This window comes from Tachyglossus aculeatus, chromosome 1, assembly GCF_015852505.1.
Source record: "Tachyglossus aculeatus isolate mTacAcu1 chromosome 1, mTacAcu1.pri, whole genome shotgun sequence".
In the NCBI taxonomy this organism is placed as follows: domain Eukaryota; kingdom Metazoa; phylum Chordata; class Mammalia; order Monotremata; family Tachyglossidae; genus Tachyglossus; species Tachyglossus aculeatus.
The window spans coordinates 2566740-2594431 of record NC_052066.1 but is presented as its reverse complement, the minus strand read 5'-3'; the positions used below and the strand labels follow the sequence as shown (position 1 = coordinate 2594431).

The 27692-nt window shown below is 44.8% G+C and overlaps 1 protein-coding gene across 1 annotated transcript in view; it reads left to right on the top strand.

Annotated features, from left to right (window-relative positions):
• Positions 1 to 27692, top strand: part of LMLN (leishmanolysin like peptidase) — an 89168-nt gene that overhangs the window by 31342 nt on the left and 30134 nt on the right. Inside the window, exons 7-13 of the mRNA XM_038743586.1 lie at positions 1755 to 1860; positions 8458 to 8552; positions 13495 to 13612; positions 13760 to 13867; positions 18044 to 18120; positions 24601 to 24711; positions 24836 to 24968. Of these exons, the coding sequence (XP_038599514.1) occupies positions 1755 to 1860; positions 8458 to 8552; positions 13495 to 13612; positions 13760 to 13867; positions 18044 to 18120; positions 24601 to 24711; positions 24836 to 24968 (748 nt within the window). The remainder of the gene's footprint in view (positions 1 to 1754; positions 1861 to 8457; positions 8553 to 13494; positions 13613 to 13759; positions 13868 to 18043; positions 18121 to 24600; positions 24712 to 24835; positions 24969 to 27692) is intronic.

Here is a 27692-nt window from a genome sequence, read left to right as displayed (position 1 = left end):
GTCCAAGTCGGCGACATCTAGAGACAGTCCCTACCCAACAACAGGCTCTTTCATTCATTCATTCAGTCCTATTTATTGAGCGCTTGCCGTGTGCAGGGTACTGTACTAAGCGCTTGGGAAGTCTAGAGATGGTCCCTACCCAACAACAGGCCCTTTCATTCATTCTCTCAATCCTATTTATTGAGCACTTACCATGCAGAGCACTGTACTAAGCGCTTGGGAAGTCCAAGTTGGCAACATCTAGAGACGGTCCCTACCCAACAACAGGCTTTCATTCATTCACGCAATCCTATTTATTGAGCGCTTGCCGTGTGCAGAGCACTGGACTAAGCGCTTGGGAAGTCCAAGTCGGCGACGTCTAGAGACAGTCCCTACCCAACAACGGGCTCTTTCATTCATTCCCTCAATCGTATTTATTGAGCGCTTGCCGTGGGCAGAGCACTGTACTAAGTGCTTGGGAAGTCCAAGTTGGCAACATGTAGACCTACCCAACAACAGGCTCTTTCATTCATTCACTCAATCCTATTTATTGAGCGCTTGCCGTGTGCAGAGCACTGGACTAAGCGCTTGGGAAGTCCAAGTCGGCGACATCTAGAGACGGTCCCTACCCGATAGCGGGCTCACAGTCTAGAAGGGGGAGACGGACGACAAAACAAAACATCTTAACAAAAGAAAATAAATAGAATAAATATGTACAAGTAGAATAAATGGAGTAATTCATTCATTCATTCAATCTTATTTATTGAGCACTTACCATGTGCAGAGCACTGGACTAAGCGCTTGGGAAGTCCAAGTCGGCAATATCTAGAGACGGTCCCTACCCAACGACGGGCTCTTTCATTCATTCACTCAATCCTATTTATTGAGCGCTTACCCTGTGCACAGCACTGTACTAAGCGCTTGGGAAGTCTAGAGATGGTCCCTACTCAAAAACAGGCCCTTTAATTCGTTCACTCAATCCTATTTATTGAGCACTTACCGTGCAGAGCACTGTACTAAGCGCTTGGGAAGTCCAAGTTGGCAACATCTAGAGACGGTCCCTACCCAACAACAGGCTCTTTCATTCATTCCCTCAATCCTATTTATTGAGCGCTTGCCGTGGGCAGAGCACTGTACTAAGCGCTTGGGAAGTCCAAGTCGGCAACATACAGAGACAGTCCCTACCCAACAACGGGCTCTTTCATTCATTCCCTCAATCGTATTTATTGAGCGCTTGCCGTGGGCAGAGCACTGTACTAAGCACTTGGGAAGTCCAAGTTGGCAACATGTAGACCTACCCAACAACAGGCTCTTTCATTCATTCACTCAATCCTATTTATTGAGCGCTTACGGTGCGCAGAGCACTGTACTAAGCTCTTGGGAAGTCCAAGTCGGCAACGTCTAGAGACGGTCCCTACCCGACAGCGGGCTCACAGTCTAGAAGGGGGAGACGGACGACGAAACAAAACATGTGGACGTTCATTCATTCATTCAATCCTATTTATTGAGCGCTTGCCGTGTGCAGAGCACTGGACTAAGCGCTTGGGAAGTCCAAGTCGGCGACGTCTAGAGACGGTCCCTACCCGACAGCGGGCTCGCAGTCCGGAAAGGAGAAACAGCGGGCCCTTCCGACTGAGCCCCGTGCCCGGCCCATCGTAAGCGCCTACCAAATACCATTCCCAAACCCTTCACGCCAGGGGACCTGGGGACTGTGTGGCCGCCCGGCCCTGGTCTCCGGGCCGGGGGCCAACGCGGGATGGCCCGTCTTCCCTCAGGCCGGTGGCCGGCTACGCCAACCTTTGCCCCGCCGCCATCTCCGCCCGGCCGCAGGAGTTCGAGGGCCTGCTGTCCACCGTGAAGCACGAAGTCGTCCACGCGCTGGTGAGTCCCGGGCCTCCGCCCCGCTCCCCAAATTCCTCCCCGTCCTCATCTTGGGTAGGGACCGTCTCTAGATGTTGCCAACTCGGACTTCCCAAGCGCTTAGTACAGTGCTAAGCGCTCAATAAATACGATTGATGATGATGATGATGATCCCCCTTCCCACACTCAGCCCCCTCCCCATCCCCTCCGCCTTACCTCCTTCCCCTCCCCACGGCACCTGGATCAATCAATCAATCAATCGTATTTATTGAGCGCTTACTGTGTGCAGAGCACTGGACTAAGCGCTTGGGAAGGCCAAGTTGGCAACATCTAGAGACGGTCCCTACCCGACGGCGGGCTCACGGTCTAGAAGGGGGAGACAGACAACAAAACCAAACATATTAACCAAATAAAATAAATAGAATAAATATGTACAAGTAAAATAAATAGAGTTATTCATTCATTCAATCGTCTTTATTGAGCGCTTACTGTGTGCAGAGCACTGGACTAAGCGCTTGGGAAGGCCGAGTTGGCAACATCTAGAGACGGTCCCTACCCAACAGTGGGCTCACAGGCTAGAAGGGGGAGACGGACAACAAAACAAAACATATTAACAGAATAAAATAAATAGAATAAATATGTACAAGTAAAATAAATAAATAGAGTAATTCATTCATTCAATCGTATTTATTGAGCGCTTACTGTGCGCAGAGCACTGGACTAAGCGCTTGTGAAGTCCAAGTTGGCAACATCTAGAGACGGTCCCTACCCACCAGCGGGCTCACAGTCTAGAAGGGGGAGACGGACAACAAAACAAAACATATTAACAGAATAAAATAAATAGAATAAATATGTACAAGTAAAATAAATAAATAGAGTAATTCATTCATTCAATCGTATTTATTGAGCGCTTACTGTGTGCAGAGCACTGTACTAAGCGCTTGGGAAGGACAAGTTGGCAACACATAGAGACATTCCCTACCCAACAGCGGGCTCACAGTCTAGAAGGGGGAGACAGAGAACAAAACCAAACATATTCACCAAATAAAATAAATAGAATAAATATGTACAAGTAAAATAGATAAATGTGTTCCACACATTCATTCAATCGTATTTATTGAGCGCTCACTGTGTGCAGAGCACTGGACTAAGCGCTTGGGAAGTCCAAGTTGGCAACATCTAGAGACGGTCCCTACCCGACAGTGGGCTCACAGTCTAGAAGGGGGAGACAGACAACAAAACCAAACATATTAACCGAATAAAATAAATAGAATAAATATGTACAAGTAAAATAGAGTAATTCATTCATTCAATCATATTTATTGAGCGCTTACTGGGTGCAGAACACTGGACTAAGCGCTTGGGAAGTACAAGTTGGCAACATATAGAGACAGTTCCTACCCAGTAGTGGGCTCACAGTCTAGAAGGGGGAGACAGAGAACAAAACCAAACATATTCACCAAATAAAATAAATAGAATAAATATGTACAAGTATAATAAATAAATAGAGTAATTCATTCATTCATTCAGTCATATTTATTGAGCACTTACTGTGTGCAGAGCACTGGACTAAGCGCTTGGGAAGTCCAAGTTGGCAACATAGAGAGACGGTCTCTACCCAACAGCGGGATCACAGTCTAGAAGGGGGGATATATGGATATATGTTTGTACGGATTTATTACTCTATTTTATTTGTACATATTTAATCTATTTATTTTATTTTGTTAATATGTTCTGTTTTGTCGTCCGTCTCCCCCTCCTGGACTGTGAGCCCGCTGTTGCGCAGGGACCGGCTCTATATGCTGCCAGCTTGGACTTCCCAAGCGCTTAGTACAGTGCTCTGCACGCAGTAAGAGCTCAATCAATCAATCGTATTTATTGAGCTCAATAAATACAATTGAATGAATGAATGAATGAATATTTATTTTTATTAATTTTATTTGTACATACTTATTCTATTTATTTTATTTGGTTAATATGTTTTGTCTTGTCGTCTGTCTCCCCCTTCTAGACTGTGAGCCCGCCGTCGGGTAGGGACTGTCTCTAGATGTTGCCAATTTGGACTTCCCAAGCACTTAGTACAGTGCTCTGCACGCAGTAAGCACTCAATAAATACGATTGAATGAATATTTATTTTTATTAATTTCATTTGTACATACTTATTCTACTTATTTTATTTGGTTAATATGTTTTGTCTTGTCGTCTGTCCCCCCCTTCTAGACTGTGAGCCCACTGTTGGGTAAGGACCGTCCCTATATGCTGCCGACTTGGACTTCCCAAGTGCTTAGTCCAGTGCTCTGCACGCAGTAAGCAGTCAATAAATACGATTGAATGAATGAATGAATATTTATTTTTATTAATTTTATTTGTACATGCTTATTCTACTTATTTTATTTGGTTAATATGTTTTGTCTTGTCGTCTGTCTCCCCCTTCTAGACTGTGAGCCCGCTGTTGGGTAGGGACCGTCTCTAGATGTTGCCAACTTGTACTTCCCAAGCGCTTAGTACAGTGCTCTGCACACAGTAAGCGCTCAGTAAATACGATTGATTGATTGATTGAACAATGGCATTTATTAAATACGATTGACTGAATGAATGAAAATACCTTTGAATGGATGGATGAATGAAAATACGGTTGAGTGAACGGATGGATGGATGAAAATACGATTGAATGAACGGATGGATGGATGAAATACGATTGAATGAACGGATGGATGAAAATATGATTGAAAGAACGGATGGATGAATGAATGAAAATACGATTGAAAGAACGGATGGATGAATGAAAGTACAATTGGATGGATGAATGAAAATATGATTGAATGAACGGATGGATGAATGAAAATGCGATTGAATGAACGGATGGATGGATGAAAATGCGATTGAATGAATGGCTGGATGAACGAAAATATGATTGAGTGAATGGATGGATGAATGAAAATACGATTGAATGAACGGATGGATGAATGAAAATACGATTGAATGAATGGATGGATGCATATATGGATTCATATTCGTATACATATATACATATATATACATATATACATATATATGCATATATACCTGTATATATGTATATATGTTTGTACATATTTATTACTCTATTTATTTATTTATTTTACCTGTACATATCTATTCTATTTATTTTATTTTGTTAGTATGTTTGGTTTTGTTCTCTGTCTCCCCCTTTTAGACTGTGAGCCCACTGTTGGGTAGGGACTGTCTCTGTATGTTGCCAACTTGTACTTCCCTAGCACTTAGTCCAGTGCTCTGCACACAGTAATCGCTCAATAAATACGATTTACTGATTGATTGATGGATTGATGAATGAAAATATGATTGAATGAATGGATGGATGGATGAATGAAAATATTGAATGAATGGATGGGTGAACGAAAATATGATTGAATAAATGGATGGATGGATGAATGAAAATATTGAATGAATGGATGGATGAACGAAAATATGATTGAATGAATGGATGGATGGATGAATGAAAATATTGAATGAATGGATGGGTGAACGAAAATATGATTGAATAAATGGATGGATGGATGAATGAAAATATTGAATGAATGGATGGATGAACGAAAATATGATTGAATGAATGGATGGAAGAATGAAAATATGATTGAATGAACGGATGGATGAATGAAAATATCGAATGAATGGATGGACGAATGAAAATACGATTGAATGAATGGTTGGATGAATGAAAATACGATTGAATGAATGGATGGACGAATGAAAATACGATTGAATGTATGGATGGATGAATGAAAATACGATTGAATGAACGGATGGATGGATGAAAATACGATTGAATGAACGGATGGATGGATGAAAATACAATTGAATGAACGGATGGATGAATGAAAATACGACTGAATGAACGGATGGATGGATGAAAATACGATTGAATGAACGGATGGATGGATGAAAATACGACTGAATGAATGGATGGATGGATGAAAATACGATCGAATGAACGGGTGGATGAAAATACGATTGGATGGATGAATGAAAATACGATTGAATGAATGAATGAATGGATGAATGAAAATACGTTTGAATGAATGGATGGATGAATGAAAATACGATTGAATGAATGGATGGATAAAAAATACGATTGAATGGATGGATGAATGAAAATACGATTGAATGAATGGATGGATGAATGAAAATACGATTGAATGAACGGATGGATGAATGAAAATACGATTGAATGAATGGATGGACGAATGAAAATACGATTGAATATATGGGTGGATGAATGAAAATACGATTGAATGAACGGATGGATGGATGAAAATACGATTGAATGAACGGATGGATGGATGAAATACGATTGAATGAACAGATGGATGGATGAAAATATGACTGAATGAATGGATGGATGGATGAAAATACGATTGAATGAACGGATGGATGGATGAAAATACGACTGAATGAACGGATGGATGGATGAAAATACGATCGAATGAACGGGTGGATGAAAATACGATTGGATGGATGAATGAAAATACGATTGAATGAATGAATGGATGAATGAAAATACGTTTGAATGGATGGATGGATGAATGAAAATACGATTGAATGAACGGATGGATGAATGAAAATACGATTGAATGAACAGATGGATGGATGAAAATATGATTGAATGAACGGATGGATGAATGAAAATACGATTGAATGAACGGATGGATGGATGAAAATACGATTGAATGAACGGATGGATGAATGAAAATACGATTGAATGAACGGATGGATGAATGAAAATACGATTGAATGAACGGATGGATGGATGAAAATACGATTGAACAGATGGATGGATGAAAATACGATTGAATGAATGGATGGATGGATGAAAATACGATTGAATGAACGGCTGGATGAATGAAAATACGATTGAATGAACGGATGGATGAATGAAAATACGATTGAATGAACGGATGGATGAATGAAAATACGATTGAACAGATGGATGGATGAAAATACGATTGAATGAATGGATGGATGGATGAAAATACGATTGAATGAACGGCTGGATGAATGAAAATACGATTGAATGAACGGATGGATGAATGAAAATACGATTGAATGAACGGATGGATGGATGAAAATACGATTGAACAGATGGATGGATGAAAATACGATTGAATGAATGGATGGATGGATGAAAATACGATTGAATGAACGGCTGGATGAATGAAAATACGATTGAATGAACGGATGGATGAATGAAAATACGATTGAATGAACGGATGGATGAATGAAAATACGATTGAACAGATGGATGGATGAAAATACGATTGAATGAATGGATGGATGGATGAAAATACGATTGAATGAACGGCTGGATGAATGAAAATACGATCGAATGAACGGATGGATGAAAATACGATTGGATGGATGAATGAAAATACGATTGAATGAATGGATGGATGAATGAAAATACGATTGAATGAACGGATGGATGAATGAAAATACGATTGAATGAACGGATGGATGAATGAAAATACGATTGAACAGATGGATGGATGAAAATACGATTGAATGAATGGATGGATGGATGAAAATACGATTGAATGAACGGCTGGATGAATGAAAATACGATTGAATGAACGGATGGATGAATGAAAATACGATTGAATGAACGGATGGATGAATGAAAATACGATCGAATGAACGGATGGATGAAAATACGATTGGATGGATGAATGAAAATACGATTGAATGAATGGATGGATGAATGAAAATACGTTTGAATGAACGGATGGATGGATGAAATACGATTGAATGAACAGATGGATGGATGAAAATACGACTGAATGAACGGATGGATGGATGAAAATACGATTGAATGAACGGATGGATGGATGAAAATACGATTGAATGAACGGATGGATGAATGAAAATACGATCGAATGAACGGATGGATGAAAATACGATTGGATGGATGAATGAAAATACGATTGAATGAATGGATGGATGAATGAAAATACGTTTGAATGAATGGATGGATGAATGAAAATACGATTGAATGAACGGATGGATGAATGAAAATACGATTGAACAGATGGATGGATGAAAATACGATTGAATGAATGGATGGATGGATGAAAATACGATTGAATGAACGGCTGGATGAATGAAAATACGATTGAATGAACGGATGGATGAATGAAAATACGATTGAATGAACGGATGGATGAATGAAAATACGATTGAATGAACGGATGGATGAATGAAAATACGATTGAATGAACGGATGGATGGATGAAAATACAATTGAATGAACGAAAGGATGAATGAAAATACAATTGAATAAATGGATGGATGAATGAAAATACGATTGAATGAACGGATGGATGAATGAAAATACGATTGAATGAACGGATGGATGGATGAAAATACGATTGAATGAACGGATGGATGAAAGAAAATACGATTGAATGAACGGATGGATGAATGAAAATACGATTGAATGAACGGATGGATGAATGAAAATACGATTGAATGAATGGATGGATGAATGAAATGGGGGGCAAGGGAGGAAGCCGTCGGGTGGGGTGGGGGTCGTGACCCCAGCCCCTCGTCTCTCCCCGCACCCAGGGCTTCTCCGCCGGCCTGTTCGCCTTCTACTACGATGACGCTGGTCAGCCCCTGACGCCCAGATACGCCAACGGCCTGCCGCCCTTCAACCGCAGGTCAGACCCTCCGGCCCGCGCTGACGCTGCGCCCAGCGCTGCGGTACACACCACCCATCAGACTCCCCTTCTAGACTGTGAACCCACCGTTGGGTAGGGACTGTCTCTATATGTTGCCAACTTGGACTTCCCAAGCGCTTAGTCCAGTGCTCTGCACACAGTAAGCGCTTAATACGATTGAATGAATGAATGAATGAGATAGGATGGGATCCCTGTCCCACCCGGGGCTCACGGTCAGAGGGGGAATGGGGAGTGGGTATTCCCCCATCTTCATCTGGAAAATGGGGATTCATTCATTCATTCATTCATTCATTCAGTCGTATTTATTGTGCACTTACTGTGTGCAGAGCACTGGACTAAGCGCTTGGGAAGTCCAAGTCGGTAACATCTAGAGACGGTCCCTACCCAACAGCGGGCTCACAGTCTAGAAGGGGGAGACAGACGACAAAGCAAAGCATATTAACAGAATAAAATAAATAGAATAAGTATGTACAAGTAAAATAAATGGAGTAATTCATTCATTCAATCGTATTTAGTGAGCGCTTACTGCATGCAGAGCACTGTACACAGTAATAAATATGTACAAGTAAAACAAATGAATCAATAGAGTAATAATTATGTACATATATACAGATGAGCAGAAGTAAAGGTAGATGCACATCATTGCCAAAATAAATAGAGTAGTAAATATGTACATTCATTGACTCAGTCACAATTTTTGAGCACTTTCTGTATTCATTCGTTCATTCAATCGTATTTATCGAACGCTTACTGTGTGCAGAGCACTGGACTAAGCGCTTGGGAAGTCCGAGTCGGCAACATCTAGAGACGGTCCCTACCCGACAGCGGGCTCACGGTCTGGAAGGGCAGCATGGCCTAGTGGACAGAGCCCGGGCTTGGGAGTCGGCAGGATCTGGGTTCTAATCGCGGCTCCGCCACTCGTCTGCTGTGTGACCTTGGACAAGTCACTTCTCGTCTCTGGGCCTCAGTCACCTCATCTGGAAAACGAGGATTGAGACCGCGAGCCCCACGTGGGACAGGGGCCGTGTCCAAGCCGATCGGCTCGGATCCGCCCCGGCGCTTAGAACAGTGCCTGGCATATAGTAAGCGCCAAACAAATACCATAGTTATTATCATTATTCATTCATTCATTCAATCGTTTTTATTGAGCACTTACTGTGTGCAGAGCACTGTTCTAAGCGCTGGGGAGGTTACAAGGTGATCGGGTTGTCCCACGGGGGGGCTCACAGTCTTCATCCCCATTTTCCAGATGAGGGAACTGAGGCTCAGAGAAGTGAAGTGACTTGCCCACAGTCACACAGCTAACAGTTGGCAGAGCCGGGATTTGAACCCATGACCTCCGACTCCAAATCCCGGTCTCTTTCCACCGAGCCACGCTGCTTCTCACTGTACTGAGCGTCTCCCCAGCCCTGGGTTGATGATGGCATTTATTAAGCACTTACTATGTGCAGAGCACTGTTCTAAGCGCTGGGGAGGTTACGAGGTGATCAGGTTGTCCCACGGGGGGCTCACAGACTTCATCCCCATTTGACAGATGAGGGAACTGAGGCCCAGAGAAGTGAAGTGACTTGCCCTCAGTCACACAGCTGACAGTCGGCAGAGCCGGGATTTGAACCCATGACCTCCGACTCCAAAGCCCGGGCTCTTTCCACCGAGCCACGCTGCTTCTCACCGTACTGAGCGTTTCCCCGGCCCTGGGTTGATGGTGGCATTTATTAAGCACTTACTATGTGCAGAGCACTGTTCTAAGCGCTGGGGAGGTTACGAGGTGATCAGGTTGTCCCACGGGGGGCTCACAGACTTCATCCCCATTTGACAGATGAGGGAACTGAGGCCCAGAGAAGTGAAGTGACTTGCCCAAAGTCACACAGCTGACAGTCGGCAGAGCCGGGATTTGAACCCATGACCTCCGACTCCAAAGCCCGGGCTCTTTCCACTGAGCCACGCTGCTTCTCACTGTACTGAGCGTTTCCCCAGCCCTGGGTTGATTGAGGAGCTCCCGGGGGAGGAGGACGCGGTGGGGAACGGCGGGGGGCGGCCGGAGGGCCCACTCTTCTAGACTTCTAGACTCGTCTAGACAGTGAGCCCGCTGTCGGGTAGGGACCATCTCTCTATGTTGCCAACTTGGACTTCCCAAGCGCTTAGTACAGTGCTCGGCACACAGTAAGCGCTCAATAAATACGGTTGAATGAATGAATGAATGACTGACTGAATGGTACTTAACAAGTACCAGACTTCTAAGACTGTGAGCTCACTGTTGGGTAGGGACCGTCCCTAGATGTTGCCAACTTGGACTTCCCAAGCGCTTAGTCCAGTGCTCTGCACACAGTAAGCGCTCAATAAATACGGTTGAATGAATGAATGAATGAATGAATGGTACTTAACAAGTGCCAGACTTCTAGACTGTGAGCCCACTGATGGGTAGGGACCGTCTCTAGATGTTGCCAACTTGGACTTCCCAAGCGCCTAGTACAGTGCTCTGCACACAGTAAGCACTCAATAAATACGATTGAATGAATGAATGGTACATAACAAGTACCAGACTTCTAAGACTGTGAGCCCGCTGTTGGGTAGCGACCGTCTAGATGTTGCTGACTTGGACTTCCTAAGCACCTAGTACAGTGCTCTGCACCCAGTAAGCACTCAATAAATACGATTGAATGAATGAATGAATGAATGAATGAATGAATGGTACTTAACAAGTACCAGACTTCTAAGACCGTGAGCCCACTGTTGGGTAGGGACCATCTCTAGATGTTGCCGACTTGCCCTTCCCAAGCGCTTAGTCCAGTGCTCTGTACCCAGTAAGCGCTCAATAAATACAATTGAATGAATGAATGGTACCTAAGTACCAGACTTCTAGACTGTGAGCCCGCTGTTAGGTAGGGACCGTCTCTAGATGTTGCTGTCTTGTGCTTCCTAAGCGGTTAGTCCAGTGCTCTGCACACAGTAAGCACTCAATAAATACGATTGAATGAATGAATGAATGGTACTTAGCAAGTACCAGACTTCTAGACTGTGAGCCCGCTGTTGGGTAGGAAACGTCTCTCTATGTTGCCGACTTGGACTTCCCAAGCGCTTAGTCCAGTGCTCTGCACACAGTAAGTGCTCAATAAATATGATTGAATGAATGAATGAATGAATGAATGGTACTTAACAAGTACCAGACTTCTAGACTGTGAGCCCACTGATGGGTAGGGACCGTCTCTAGATGTTGTCAACTTGGACTTCCCAAGCGCTTAGTCCAGTGCTCTGCACCCAGTAAGCGCTCAATAAATACAATTGAATGAATGAACGAATGAATGAATGGTACTTAACAAGTACCAGACTTCTAGACTGTGAGCCCACTGATGGGTAGGGACCGTCTCTAGATGTTGTCAACTTGTACTTCCCAAGCGCTTAGTCCAGTGCTCTGCACCCAGTAAGCGCTCAGTAAATACGGTTGAATGAATGAATGACTGAATGGTACTTAACAAGTACCAGACTTCTAAGACCGTGAGCCCGCTGTTGGGTAGGGACCGTCTCTGGATGTTGCCAACTTGGACTTCCCAAGCGCTTAGTCCAGTGCTCTGCACACAGTAAGCGCTCAGTAAATACGGTTGAATGAATGAATGACTGAATGGTACTTAACAAGTACCAGACTTCCAAGACCGTGAGCCCGCTGGTGGGTAGCGACCGTCTAGATGTTGCCGACTTGTACTTCCCAAGTGCTTAGTCCAGTGCTCTGCACCCAGTAAGCGCTCAATAAATACGATTGAATGAATGAATGAATGAATGAATGAATGGTACTTGACAAGTACCAGACTTCTAGACTGTGAGCCCACTGTTGGGTAGGGACCGTCTCTATATGTTGCCAACTTGGACTTCCCAAGCGCTTAGTACAGTGCTCTGCGCACAGTAAGCGCTCAGTAAATACAGTTGAATGAATGAATGACTGAATGGTACTTAACAAGTACCAGACTTCTAAGACCGTGAGCTCACTGTTGGGTAGGGACCGTCTCTATATGTTGCCAGCTTGGACTTCCCAAGCGCCTAGTACAGTGTTCTGCACCTAGTAAGCGCTCAATAAATACGATTGAATGAATGAATGAATGAATGAATGAATGGTACTTAACAAGTACCAGACTTCTAGACTGTGAGCCCACTGTTGGGTAGGGACCGTCTCTATATGTTGCCAACTTGGACTTCCCAAGCGCTTAGTACAGTGCTCTGCGCACAGTAAGCGCTCAGTACATACAGTTGAATGAATGAATGAATGAATGAATGGTACTTAACAAGTACCAGACTTCTAAGACCGTGAGCTCACTGTTGGGTAGGGACCATCTCTATATGTTGCCAGCTTGGACTTCCCAAGCGCCTAGTACAGTGTTCTGCACCTAGTAAGCGCTCAATAAATACGATTGAATGAATGAATGAATGAATGAATGAATGGTACTTAACAAGTACCAGACTTCTAAGACCGTGAGCCCGCTGTTGGGTAGGGACCGTCTCTAGATGTTGTCGACTTGGACTTCCCAAGCGCTTAGTACAGTGCTCTGCACACAGTAAGCGCTCAATAAATACGATTGAATGAATGAATGAATGAATGAATGGTACTTAACAAGTACCAGACTTCAAGACTGGGAGCCCGCTGGTGGGTAGGGACCGTCTCTAGATGTTGCCGACTTGGACTTCCCAAGCGCTTAGTACAGTGCTCTGCACACAGTAAGCGCTCAATAAATACGATTGAATGAATGAATGAATGAATGAATGGTACTTAACAAGTACCAGACTTCAAGACTGGGAGCCCGCTGGTGGGTAGGGACCGTCTCTAGATGTTGCCGACTTGGACTTCCCAAGCGCTCAGTCCAGTGCTCTGCACCCGGTAAGCGCTCAATAAATAGGATTGAATGACGGACTGACGGGCCGCCCCTCCCCGCAGCCTCGGCCTGTACCAGTGGAGCGAGCGGGTGGCCCGGGGGGCCGAGCGTCTGTGGCACGTCCGCGGCCAGAAGGTCCTGCGCCATCGAGTCACCCTCCTGGTCACCCCCCGCGTCGTAGTGAGTGCCCCCCGCGCCGGGATGAGGCGAGGGCCGGGAGGGGGGACGGTGGATGGACGGGTGGTCCCCCGGGGAAGGAGGGGCGTCCTCACAGAGGGCGGGGGGCGGCCCCGGGGCCCAACTGGACGCCACTTGTGGCCCCCCAAGGCGGAGGCCCGGGCCCACTTTGCCTGCCCGAGCCTGGAGGGGCTGGAGCTGGAAAACCAGGGCGGCCCCGGGACCGAGCTCAACCACTGGGAGAAGCGCCTGCTGGAGGTCAGTGCCCAGCGACGGGATGGGGCGGGATGGGATGGGATGGGACGGGACGGGATGGGGTGGGACAGGATGGAATGGGACGGGACAGGGTGGTACAGGATGGGATGGGATGGGAAGGGACGGGACGGGACGGGACGGGAAGGGATGGGACGGGACGGGACGGGACTGGACGGGACAGGATGAGAAGGGACAGGATGGGACGGGATGGGATAGGAAGGGACAGGATGGGACGGGACGGGACAGGATGGGATGGGGTGGGACGGGACGGGATAGGAAGGGACAGGATGGGACGGGATGGGAAGGGATGGGACGGGATGGGAAGGGATGGGACGGGACAGGATGGGAAGGGATGGGACAGGACAGGATGGGAAGAGACAGGATGGGATGGGACAGGACGGGATGGGAAGGGATGGGACGGGACGGGATGGGAAGGGATGGGACGGGACGGGATGGGAAGGGATGGGACGGGACAGGATGGGAAGGGATGGGACGGGACAGGATGGGAAGGGATGGGATGGGACAGGACGGGATGGGAAGGGATGGGACGGGACAGGATGGGAAGGGACAGGATGGGATGGGACGGGATGGGAAGGGATGGGACGGGACGGGATGGGAAGGGATGGGAAGGGACAGGATGGGATGGGAAGGGATGGGACGGGACGGGATGGGAAGGGACGGGACGGGATGGGAAGGGACTGGACGGGACAGGATGAGAAGGGACAGGATGGGACGGGATGGGATAGGAAGGGACAGGATGGGACGGGACGGGACAGGATGGGATGGGGTGGGACGGGACGGGATAGGAAGGGACAGGATGGGACGGGATGGGAAGGGATGGGACGGGATGGGAAGGGATGGGACGGGACAGGATGGGAAGGGATGGGACAGGACAGGATGGGAAGAGACAGGATGGGATGGGACAGGACGGGATGGGAAGGGATGGGACGGGACGGGATGGGAAGGGATGGGACGGGACGGGATGGGAAGGGATGGGACGGGACAGGATGGGAAGGGATGGGACGGGACAGGATGGGAAGGGATGGGATGGGACAGGACGGGATGGGAAGGGATGGGACGGGACGGGATGGGAAGGGATGGGACGGGACAGGATGGGAAGGGATGGGAAGGGACAGGATGGGATGGGAAGGGATGGGACGGGACGGGATGGGAAGGGACAGGACGGGATGGGAAGGGATGGGACGGGACAGGATGGGAAGGGACAGGATGGGATGGGACGGGACGGGATGGGAAGGGATGGGACGGGATGGGAAGGGACGGGACAGGATGGGAAGGGATGGGACGGGACAGGATGGGAAGGGACAGGATGGGATGGGACGGGACGGGATGGGAAGGGATGGGATGGGACGGGATGGGAAGGGACAGGATGGGACGGGACGGGATAAGAATAATAATAATAATAATAATGGCATTTGTTAAGCGCTTCCTATGTGCAAAGCACTGTTCTAAGCGCCGGGGAGGTTACAGGGTGATCAGGTTGTCCCACGTGGGGCTCACAGTCGTCATCCCCATTTGCCAGGTGAGGGAACTGAGGCTCAGAGAAGTGAAGTGACTTGCCCAAGGTCACACAGCAGACATGTGGCGGAGCTGGGATTCGAACCCATGACCTCTGACTCCAAAGCCCGGGCTCTTTCCACTGAGCCACGCTGCTGCTTAATGGGATGGGGTGGGACGGGACAGGATGGGAAGGGACGCGATGGGACGGGATGGGAAGGGAAGGGACAGGATGGCGTGGGACGGGACGGGATGGGACAGGAAGGGATGGGACGGGATGGGAAGGGACTAGATCAATCAATCAATCCATCGTATTTATTGAGCGCTTACTGTGTGCAGAGCACTGGACTAAGCGCTTGGGAAGTCCAAGTTGGCAACACATAGAGACGGTCCCTACCCAACATTGGGCTCACAGTCTAGAAGGGGGAGACGGAGAACAAAACCAAACATACTAACAAAATAAAATAAATAGAATAGATAGGTACAAGTAAAATAAATAAATAAAAAAATAGAGTAATAACGGGAAGGGACGGGATGGGACGGGACCGGATGGGGTGGGATGGGACAGGATGGAAAGGGATGGGACGGGACGGGATGGGACGGGACACCCCGCCCCGCCACTGGCGTCATCCAATTTGTACTTCCAACTTGCCAACTTGGACTTCCCAAGCGCTTAGTCCAGTGCTCTGCACACAGTAAGCGCTCAATAAATACGAATGAATGAATGAATGAATGAATGAATGTTAACAAGTGCCAGATTTCTAGACTGTGAGCCCACTGTTGGGCAAGGACCATCTCTATATGCTGCCAACTTGGACTTCCCAAGCGCCTAGTACAGTGCTCTGCACACAGTAAGCGCTCAGTAAATATGATTGAATGAATGAATGGCAGTTAACAAATACCAGACTTCTAGACTGTGCGCCTGCTGTTGGGAAAGGACCATCTCTAGATGTTGCCAACTTGGACTTCCCAAGCGCTTAGTACAGTGTTCTGCACCCAGTAAGCGCTCAGTAAATATGATTGAATGAATGAATGGCAGTTAACAAATACCAGACTTCTAGACTGTGCGCCTGCTGTTGGGAAAGGACCATCTCTATATGTTGCCAACTTGGACTTCCCAAGCGCTTAGTACAGTGTTCTGCACCCAGTAAGCGCTCAATAAATACGATTGAATGAATGAATGAATGGTAGTTAACAAGTACCAGACTTCTAGACTGTGAGCCCGCTGTTGGGCAAGGACCGTCTCTCTATGTTGCCAACTTGGACTTCCCAAGCGCTTAGTCCAGTGCTCTGCACCCAGTAAGCGCTCAATAAATACGATTGAATGAATGAATGAATGAATGAATGGTACTTAACAAGTACCAGACTTCTAGACTGTGAGCCCGCTCTTGGGTAAGGATCGTCTCTATATGTTGCCAACTTGTACTTCCCAAGCACTTAGTACAGTGTTCTGCACACAGTAAGCGCTCAATAAATACGATTGAATGAATGGACGAATGAATGAATGGTAGTTAACAGGTACCAGACTTCTAGACTGTGAGCCTGCTGTTGGGAAAGGACCGTCTCTATATGTTGCCAACTTGGACTTCCCAAGCGCTTAGTACAGTGCTCTGCACCCAGTAAGCGCTCAATAAATACGATTGAATGAATGAATGAATGGTAGTTAACAAGTACCAGACTTCTAGACTGTGAGCCCACTGATGGGTAGGGACCGTCTCTAGATGTTGCCAACTTGTCCTTCTCAAGCGCTTAGTACAGTGTTCTGCACCCAGTAAGCGCTCAATAAATACGATTGAATGAATGAATGAATGAATGAATGGTAGTTAACAAGTACCAGACTTCTAGACTGTGAGCCCGCTGGTGGGTAAGGACTGTCTCTATATGCTGCCCACTTGGACTTCCCAAGCGCTTAGTCCAGTGCTCTGCACACAGTAAGCGCTCAATAAATACAATTGAATGAATGAATGAATGAATGAATGAATGAATGGTAGTTAACAAGTACCAGACTTCTAGACTGTGAGCCCGCTGGTGGGTAAGGACCGTCTCTATATGCTGCCAACTTGTCCTTCCCAAGCGCTTAGTACAGTGCTCTGCACACAGTAAGCGCTCAATAAATACGATTGAATGAATGAATGAATGAATGAATGGTAGTTAACAAGTACCAGACTTCTAGACTGTGAGCCCACTGGTGGGTAAGGACCGTCTCTATATGTTGCCAACTTGGACTTCCCAAGCGCTTAGTCCAGTGCTCTGCACCCGGTAAGCGCTCAATAAATACGATTGAATGAATGAATGAATGAATGAATGGTAGTTAACAAGTACCAGACTTCTAGACTGTGAGCCCGCTGGTGGGTAAGGACCGTCTCTCTATGTTGCTAACTTGTCCTTCTCAAGCGCTTAGTCCAGTGCTCTGCACACAGTAAGCGCTCAATAAATACGATTGAATGAATGAATGAATGAATGAATGAATGGTACTTAACAAGTACCAGACTTCTAGCCTGTGAGCCCGCTGTCGGGTAAGGACCGTCTCTAGATGTTGCCAACTTGGACTTCCCAAGCGCTTAGTCCAGTGCTCTGCACCCAGTAAGCGCTCAGTAAATACGATTGAATGAATGAATGAATGAATGCCATAATAATAATAACGATCCACGGTTGTTATTTCAGAACGAGGCAATGACCGGCTCTCACACCCGGAACCGGGTGATGTCTCGTCTTACGTTGGCGCTGATGGAGGACACGGGGTAAGAGCCCCCCGCGGGGGGCCGGGGCGGCTATGGGGGAGGCGCCCCGACCCCCCTCCATTTTGGGGTTTCGGCCTGCTCCGCTGGGCCGCGGTCTCGTCCCCCGGCCCTGACCTGTTGGAGGTCGCCCGTCACCCCTTCTCGTTCCCCGCCATTTAATAATAATAATGATAATAATAATAGTAATAATAACGGCCATTCATTCATTCATTCATTGAATTGTATTTATTGAGCGCTTCCTGTGTGCAAAGCATCGTACTCACCGCTTGGGAAGTCCAAATTGCCGTTTGACAGATGAGGGAACTGAGGCACAGAAAATCAGTCAATCAATACGTACAAACATATATACATTCATTCATTCATTCAATCATTCATTCAATCATACTTATTGAGCACTTACTGTGTGCAGAGCACTGTACTAAGCGCTTGGGAAGTCCAAGTCGGCAACCTAGAGAGACGGTCCCTACCCGACGGCGGGCTCACAGTCTGGAAGGGGGAGACGGACGACAAAACGAAACACGTTCACAAAATCAGATAAATAGAATAAATAGGTACCAGTAAAATAAATTTAAAAATAGAGTAATAAATCCGTACAAAGATATATACATCTATACAGGTGCTGTGGGGAGGGGAAGGAGGTAAGGATTTACTGAGCGCTCACTCTGGGCTGCAGCAAGAATAATAATAATAATAATAATAATAATGGCATTTATTAAGCGCTTACTATGTGCAAAGCACTGTTCTAAGCACTGGGGAGGTTACAAGATGATCAGGTTGTCCCACGGGGGGCTCACGGTCTTCATCCCCGTTTTACAGATGAGGGAACTGAGGCCCAGAGAAGTGAAGTGACTTGCCCCAAGTCACCCAGCTGACAAGTGGCGGAGCCGGGATTTGAACCCATGACCTCCGACTCCAAAGCCCGGGCTGTTTCCACCGAGCCACGGAATAACTGTATTATCCTTCAAAGCCTTCCAGGAGAAGCAGCGCGGCTCAGTGGAAAGAGCCCGGGCTTTGGAGTCGGAGGTCATGGGTTCGAATCCCGGCTCCACCACTTATTCATTCATTCAGTCGTATTTATTGAGCGCCTGTTGTGTGCAGAGCAACACAAGTCCAAGTCGGCAACAGATAGAGACGGTCCCTACCCAACAACGGGCTCATGGTCTGTCAGCTGTGTGGCTTTGGGCAGGTCACTTCCCTTCTCTGGGCCTCAGTTCCCTCATCTGTAAAATGGGGATGAAGACTGTGAGCCCCCCGTGGGACAACCTGATCACCTCGTATCCCCCCCCCAGCGCTTAGAACAGTGCTTGGCACATAGTAAGCGCTTAATAAATACCTTTATAATAAAAAGAGAAGCAGCGTGGCTCAGTGGAAAGAGCCCGGGCTTGGGAGTCAGAGGTCATGGGTTCAAATCCCGGCTCCACCAACTGTCAGCTGTGTGACTTTGGGCAGGTCACTTCACTTCTCTGGACCTCAGTTCCCTCATCTGTCAAATGGGGATGAAGACTGTGAGCCCCCCGTGGGACAACCTGATCACCTCGTATCGCCCCCAGCGCTTAGAACAGTGCTTGGCACATAGTAAGCGCTTAATAAATGCCATCATTATTATTATTCTTATCCCCAGCACTTAGAACAGTGCTTGGCACATAGTAAGCGCTTAATAAATGCCATCATTATTATTATTATTATCCCCAGCGCTTAGAACAGTGCTTGGCACATAGTAAGCGCTTAATAAATGCCATCATTGTTATTATTATTATCCCCAGTGCTTAGAACAGTGCTTGGCACATAGTAAGCGCTTAATAAATGCCATCATTATTATTATTATTATTATCCCCAGCGCTTAGAACAGTGCTTGGCACATAGTAAGCGCTTAATAAATACCATTATAATAAAAAGAGCTGCAGAGAAGCAGCGTGGCTCAGTGGAAAGAGCACAGGCTTGGGAGTCGGAGGTCATGGGTTCAAAACCCGACTCCGCCAACTGTCAGCTGTGTGACTTTGGGCAAGTCACTTCACTTCTCTGGGCCTCAGTTCCCTCATCTGGAAAATGGGGATGAAGGATGTGAGCCCCCCATGGGACAATCTGATCGCCTTGTATCGTCCCCAGCGCTTAGAACAGTGCTTGGCACATAGTAAGCGCTTAATAAATACCATTATAATAAAAAGAGCTGCGGAGAAGCAGCGTGGCTCAGTGGAAAGAGCCCGGGCTTTGGAGTCAGAGGTCAGGGGTTCAAATCCCGGCTCCGCCAACTGTCAGCTGTGTGACTCCACTTCTCTGGGCCTCAGTTACCCTCATCTGGAAAATGGGGACTAAGACTGTGAGCCCCCCGTGGGACATTCATTCAGTCGTATTTATGGAGTGCTTTCTGTGTCCTTCTAACAACAATAATAATAATAATGATAATGATGGCATTCATTAATTCATTCATTCATTCGATCGTATTTCTGGAGCGCTTACTGTGTCCCTCTAACAACAACAATAATAATAATGATAATAATGATGGCATTCATTCATTCATTCATTCATTCATTCATTCAATCGTATTTCTGGAGCGCTTACTGTGTCCCTCTAACAACAATAATGATAATAATGATGGCATTCATTCATTCATCCATTCAAAATGATAGTGATGGCATTCATTCATTCATTCAGTCGTAATTCTGGAGCGCTTACTGTGTCCCTCTAACAACAACAATAATAATAATGATAATAATGATGGCATTCATTCATTCATTCATTCAATCGTATTTCTGGAGCACTGACTGTGTCCCTCTAACAACAATAATGATAATAATGATGGCATTCGTTCATTCATCCATTCAAAATGATAGTGATGGCATTCATTCATTCATTCAATCGTAATTCTGGAGCGCTTACTGTGTCCCTCTAACAATAATAATAATAATGATAATAATGATGGCATTCGTTCATTCATTCATTCATTCATTCAATCGTATTTCTGGAGCGCTTACTGGGTCCCTCTAACAACAATAATGATAATAATGATGGCATTCGTTCATTCACTCATTCAAAATGATAATGATGGCATTCATTCATTCATTCATTCATTCAATCGTATTTATGGAGCGCTTACTGTGTCCCTCTAACAACAAAAATAATAATAATGATAATGATGGCATTCATTCATTCATTCAATCGTATTTCTGGAGCGCTTTCTGTGTCCCTCTAACAACAACAATAATAATAATGATAATAATGATGGCATTTATTCATTCATTCCATCGTATTTCTGGAGCACTTACTGTGTCCCTCTAACAACAGTAGTGATAATAATGATGGCATTCGTTCATTCATTCATTCAGTCGTATTTCTGGAGCGCTTACTGTGTCCCTCTAACAACAATAATAATAATAATAATGATAATAATGATGGCATTCGTTCATTCATTCATTCAATCATTTCTGGAGCGCTTACTGTGTCCCTCTAACAACAATAATGATAATAATGATGGCATTCGTTCATTCATCCATTCAAAATGATAGTGATGGCATTCATTCATTCATTCAATCGTAATTCTGGAGCGCTTACTGTGTCCCTCTAACAATAATAATAATAATGATAATAATGATGGCATTCGTTCATTCATTCATTCATTCATTCAATCGTATTTCTGGAGCGCTTACTGGGTCCCTCTAACAACAATAATGATAATAATGATGGCATTCGTTCATTCACTCATTCAAAATGATAATGATGGCATTCATTCATTCATTCATTCATTCAATCGTATTTATGGAGCGCTTACTGTGTCCCTCTAACAACAATAATAACAATAATGATAATAATGATGGCATTCATTCATTCATTCATTCCATCGTATTTCTGGAGCGCTTACTGTGTCCCTCTAACAACAACAATAATAATAATGATGGCATTCATTCATTCATTTATTCATTCAGTCGTATTTCTGGAGCGCTTACTGTGTCCCTCTAACAACAATAATGATAATAATGATGGCATTCGTTCATTCATTCATTCAAAATGATAATGATGGCATTCATTCATTCATTCATTCAATCGTATTTCTGGAGCGCTTTCATTCATTCATTCAATCGTATTTCTGGAGCGCTTACTGTGTCCCTCTAACAACAATGATGGTAATAATGATGGCATTCATTCATTCATTCATTCAAAATGATAATGATGGCATTCATTCATTCATTCAATCGTATTTCTGGAGCGCTTTCATTCATTCATTCAATCGTATTTATGGAGCGCTTACTGTGTCCCTCTAACAACAATAATAACAATAATGATAATAATGATGGCATTCATTCATTCATTCATTCCATCGTATTTCTGGAGCGCTTACTGTGTCCCTCTAACAACAACAATAATAATAATGATGGCATTCATTCATTCATTTATTCATTCAGCCGTATTTCTGGAGCGCTTACTGTGTCCCTCTAACAACAATAATGATAATAATGATGGCATTCGTTCATTCATTCATTCAAAATGATAATGATGGCATTCATTCATTCATTCATTCAATCGTATTTCTGGAGCGCTTTCATTCATTCATTCAATCGTATTTCTGGAGCGCTTACTGTGTCCCTCTAACAACAATGATGGTAATAATGATGGCATTCATTCATTCATTCATTCAAAATGATAATGATGGCATTCATTCATTCATTCAATCGTATTTCTGGAGCGCTTTCATTCATTCATTCAATCGTATTTATGGAGCGCTTACTGTGTCCCTCTAACAACAATAATAACAATAATGATAATAATGATGGCATTCATTCATTCATTCATTCCATCGTATTTCTGGAGCGCTTACTGTGTCCCTCTAACAACAACAATAATAATAATGATGGCATTCATTCATTCATTTATTCATTCAGCCGTATTTCTGGAGCGCTTACTGTGTCCCTCTAACAACAATAATGATAATAATGATGGCATTCGTTCATTCATTCATTCAAAATGATAATGATGGCATTCATTCATTCATTCATTCAATCATATTTCTGGAGCGCTTTCATTCATTCATTCAATCGTATTTCTGGAGCGCTTTCATTCATTCATTCAATCGTATTTCTGGAGCGCTTACTGTGTCCCTCTAACAACAATGATGGTAATAATGATGGCATTCGTTCATTCATTCATTCAAAATGATAATGATGGCATTCATTCATTCATTCAATCGTATTTCTGGAGCCCTTACTGTGTCCCTCTAACGTCAATAATGATAATAATAATAATAATAATGATGGCATTCATTCATTCATTCATTCAATCGTATTTCTGGAGCGCTTACTGTGTCCCTGTAACAACAACAATAATAATAATGATAATAATGATGGCATTCATTCATTCATTCATTCATTCATTCCATTGTATTTCTGGAGCGCTTACTGTGTCCCTCTAACAACAGTAATGATAATAATGATGGCATTCGTTCATTCATTCATTCAAAATGATAATGATGGCATTCATTCATTCATTCAATCGTATTTCTGGAGCGCTTACTGTGTCCCTCTAACAACAATAGTGATAATAATGATGGCATTCGTTCATTCATTCATTCAAAATGATAATGATGGCATTCATTCATTCATTCAATCGTATTTCTGGAGCCCTTACTGCGTCCCCCTAACGTCAATAATGACAATAATAATAATAATGATGGCATTCATTCATTCATTCATTCATTCATTCAATCGTCTTTCCGAATGAACGGCGGCCGGGCCCAGCTGGTACCAGGCCAACTACAGCATGGCCCAGCGGCTGGACTGGGGCCGCGGGCAAGGTTGCCACTTCGCCACCAAGAGCTGCAAGTTCTGGATAATAATAATGATGGCATTCGTTCATTCATTCATTCATTCAATTGTATTTATGGAGCCCTTACTGTGTCCCTCTAACAACAATAATAAGAAGAAGAATAATAATGATGGCATTCGTTCATTCATTCATTCAGTCGTATTTATGGAGCCCTTACTGTGTCCCTCTAACATCAATAGTGATAATAATAATAATAATGATGGCATTCGTTCATTCATTCATTCATTCATTCAAAATGATAATGATGGCATTCATTCATTCATTCATTCAATTGTATTTATGGAGCGCTTACTGTGTCCCTCTTAACAACAACAATAATAATAATGATAACAATGATGGCATTCGTTCATTCATTTTAGACTGTGAGCCCACTGTTGGGTAGGGACTGTCTCTATATGTTGCCAACTCGTACTTCCCAAGCGCTTAGTACGGTGCTCTGCACACATTAAGCGCTCAATCAATGCGATTGATTGATTCGTTCATTCATTCATTCAAAATGATAATGATGGCATTCATTCATTCAGTCATTCAGTCGTATTTCTGGAGCCCTTACTGCGTCCCTCTAACGTCAATAATGATAATAATAATAATAATGGTGGTGGCATTCATTCATTCATTCATTCATTCATTCAATCGTCTTTCCGAATGAACGGCGGCCGGGCCCAGCTGGTACCGGGCCAACTACAGCATGGCCCAGCGGCTGGACTGGGGCCGCGGGCAAGGTTGCCACTTCGCCACCAAGAGCTGCAAGTTCTGGATGGACCACCAAAGGCAGAGGTGAGGCCCGCGGCGTCCGCGCCCCGCGCCCCGGGAGGATGCCCCGGGAGGGTCCGGGCGGGACACCCTCCTCCGACCCCTCCGACCCCTCCGACCCCTCCGCCGGGGCCTGTGTGCGTGGCAGGGGACTGGCGCCCGGCCCCTTCTGCGACGTCCTGCGCGGCGACCCCCTGCAGCTGACCTGCCGGCAGGACCGGACCGCGGTGGCCGTCTGCAACCTGCAGCGCTTCGGCCGCCCGCTGCCGCCCGAGTACCAGGTGAGCGGCCCCCGGGGCGGGCCGGACCACTCCGCACCCGCCGGGACGGGCCCCTCTCCCTAGCCTCCGGATCCCTCTAATAACAATAATAATAATGGTGGCATTCGTTCATTCATTCATTCATTCATTCAATGGCATTTATTCATTCATTCATTCATTCATTCAATCGTATTTATTGAGCGCTTACTGTGTGCAGAGCACTGGACTGAGCGCTTGGGAAGTCCAAGTAGGCAGCACATAGAGACGGTCCCTACCCAGCAGTGGGCTCACAGTCGTTCGTTCATAATAATAATAATAATAATTATGATGGCATTCATTCATTCATTCATTCAATGGCGTTTAGTGAGCGCTTACTGTGTGCAGAGCACTGCACTAAACACTTGGGAAGTCCAAGTAGGCAACACATAGAGACGGTCCCTACCCAGCAGTGGGCTCACAGTCGTTCATTCATAATAATAATAATAATGATGATGACATTCGTTCATTCATTCATTCATTCATTCATTCATCATAATAAGAATAATAATAATGATGGCATTCATTCATTTTCATTCATTCAATGGCATTTATTGAGCGCTTACTGTGTGCAGAGCACTGCACTAAGCGCTTGGGAAGTCCAAGTAGGCAGCACATAGAGACGGTCCCTACCCAGCAGTGGGCTCACAGTCGTTCATTCATTAATAATAATAATAATAATAATAATAATAATAATGATAGCATTCGTTCATTCATTCATAATAGTAATAGTAATAATGATGGCATTCATTCATTCAATGGCATTTATTGAGCGCTTACTATGTGCAGAGCACTGGACTAAGCGCTTGGGAAGTCCAAGTTAGCAACACATAGAGACGGTCCCTACCCAGCAGTGGGCTCACAGTCGTTCATTCATAATAATAATAATAATGATGATGACATTCGTTCATTCATTCATTCATTCATTCATTCATCCATCATAATAAGAATAATAATAATGATGGCATTCATTCATTCATTCATTCATTCAATGGCATTTATTGAGCGCTTACTGTGTGCAGAGCACTGTACTGAGCGCTTGGGAAGTCCAAGTTGGCAACACATAGAGACGGTCCCTACCCAGCAGTGGGCTCACAGTCGTTCATTCATTCATTCATAATATTAATAATGTCATTCATTCATTCAATGGCATTTACTGAGCGCTTACTGTGTGCAGAGCACTGGACTGAGCGCTTGGGAAGTCCAAGTTGGCAACACATAGAGACGGTCCCTACCCAGCAGTGGGCTCACAGTCGTTCATTCATAATAATAATAATAATAATGATGGCATTCATTCATTCATTCATTCAGTGGCGTTTAGTGAGCGCTTAGTGTGTGCAGAGCACTGGACTAAGCGCTTGGGAAGTCCAAGTTGGCAACACATAGAGACGGTCCCTACCCAGTCATTCATTCATTCATCATAATAAGAATAAGAATAATGATGGCATTCATTCATTCATTCAGTGGCATTTGTTGAGTGCTTACTCTGTGCAGAGCACTGTACTAAGCGCTTGGGAAGTCCAAGTAGGCAACACATAGAGACAGTCCCTACCCAGCAGTGGGCTCACAGTCGTTCATTCATAATAATAATAATAATGATGATGACATTCATTCATTCATTCATTCATCATAATAAGAATAATAATAATGGTGGCATTCATTCATTCAGTGGCATTTATTGAGCGCTTACTGTGTGCAGAGCACTGGACTAAGCGCTTGGGAAGTCCAAGCAGGCAACACATAGAGACGGTCCCCACCCAGCAGTGGGCTCACAGTCGTTCATTCATTCATTTATAATAATAATAATGATGGCATTCATTCATTCATTCATTTAGTGGCATTTATTGAGCGCTTACTGTGCGCAGAGCACTGGACTAAGCGCTTGGGAAGTCCAAGTTGGCAACACATAGAGACGGTCCCTACCTAGCAGTGGGCTCACAGTCGTTCATTAGTAATAATAAGAATAATAATGATAGCATTCGTTCATTCATTCATAATAATAATAATAATAATGATGGCATTCATTCATTCAGTGGTATTTATTGAGCACTTACTGCGTGCAGAGCACTGGACTAAGCGCTTGGGAAGTCCAAGTAGGCAACACATAGAGACGGTCCCTACCCAGCAGTGGGCTCACAGTCGTTCATTCATAATAATAATAATAATGATGGCATTCATTCATTCATTCAGTGGCGTTTAGTGAGCGCTTAGTGTGTGCAGAGCACTGGACTAAGCGCTTGGGAAGTCCAAGTAGGCAACACATAGAAACGGTCCCCACCCAGCAGTGGGCTCACAGTCGTTCATTCATTCATTCATAATAATAATAATGATGGCATTCATTCATTCAGTGGCATTTATTGAGCGCTTACTGTGTGCAGAGCACTGGACTAAGCGCTTGGGAAGTCCAAGCAGGCAACACATAGAGACGGTCCCTACCTAGCAGTGGGTTCACAGTCGTTCATTAGTAATAATAATAATAATAATAATAATAATGATAGCATTCGTTCATTCATTCATAATAATAATAATAATAATGATGGCATTCATTCATTCAATGGTATTTATTGAGCGCTTACTGTGTGCAGAGCACTGCACTAAGCGCTTGGGAAGTCCAAGTAGGCAACACATAGAGACGGTCCCCACCCAGCAGTGGGCTCACAGTCGTTCATTCATAATAATAATAGTAATGATGATGACATTTGTTCATTC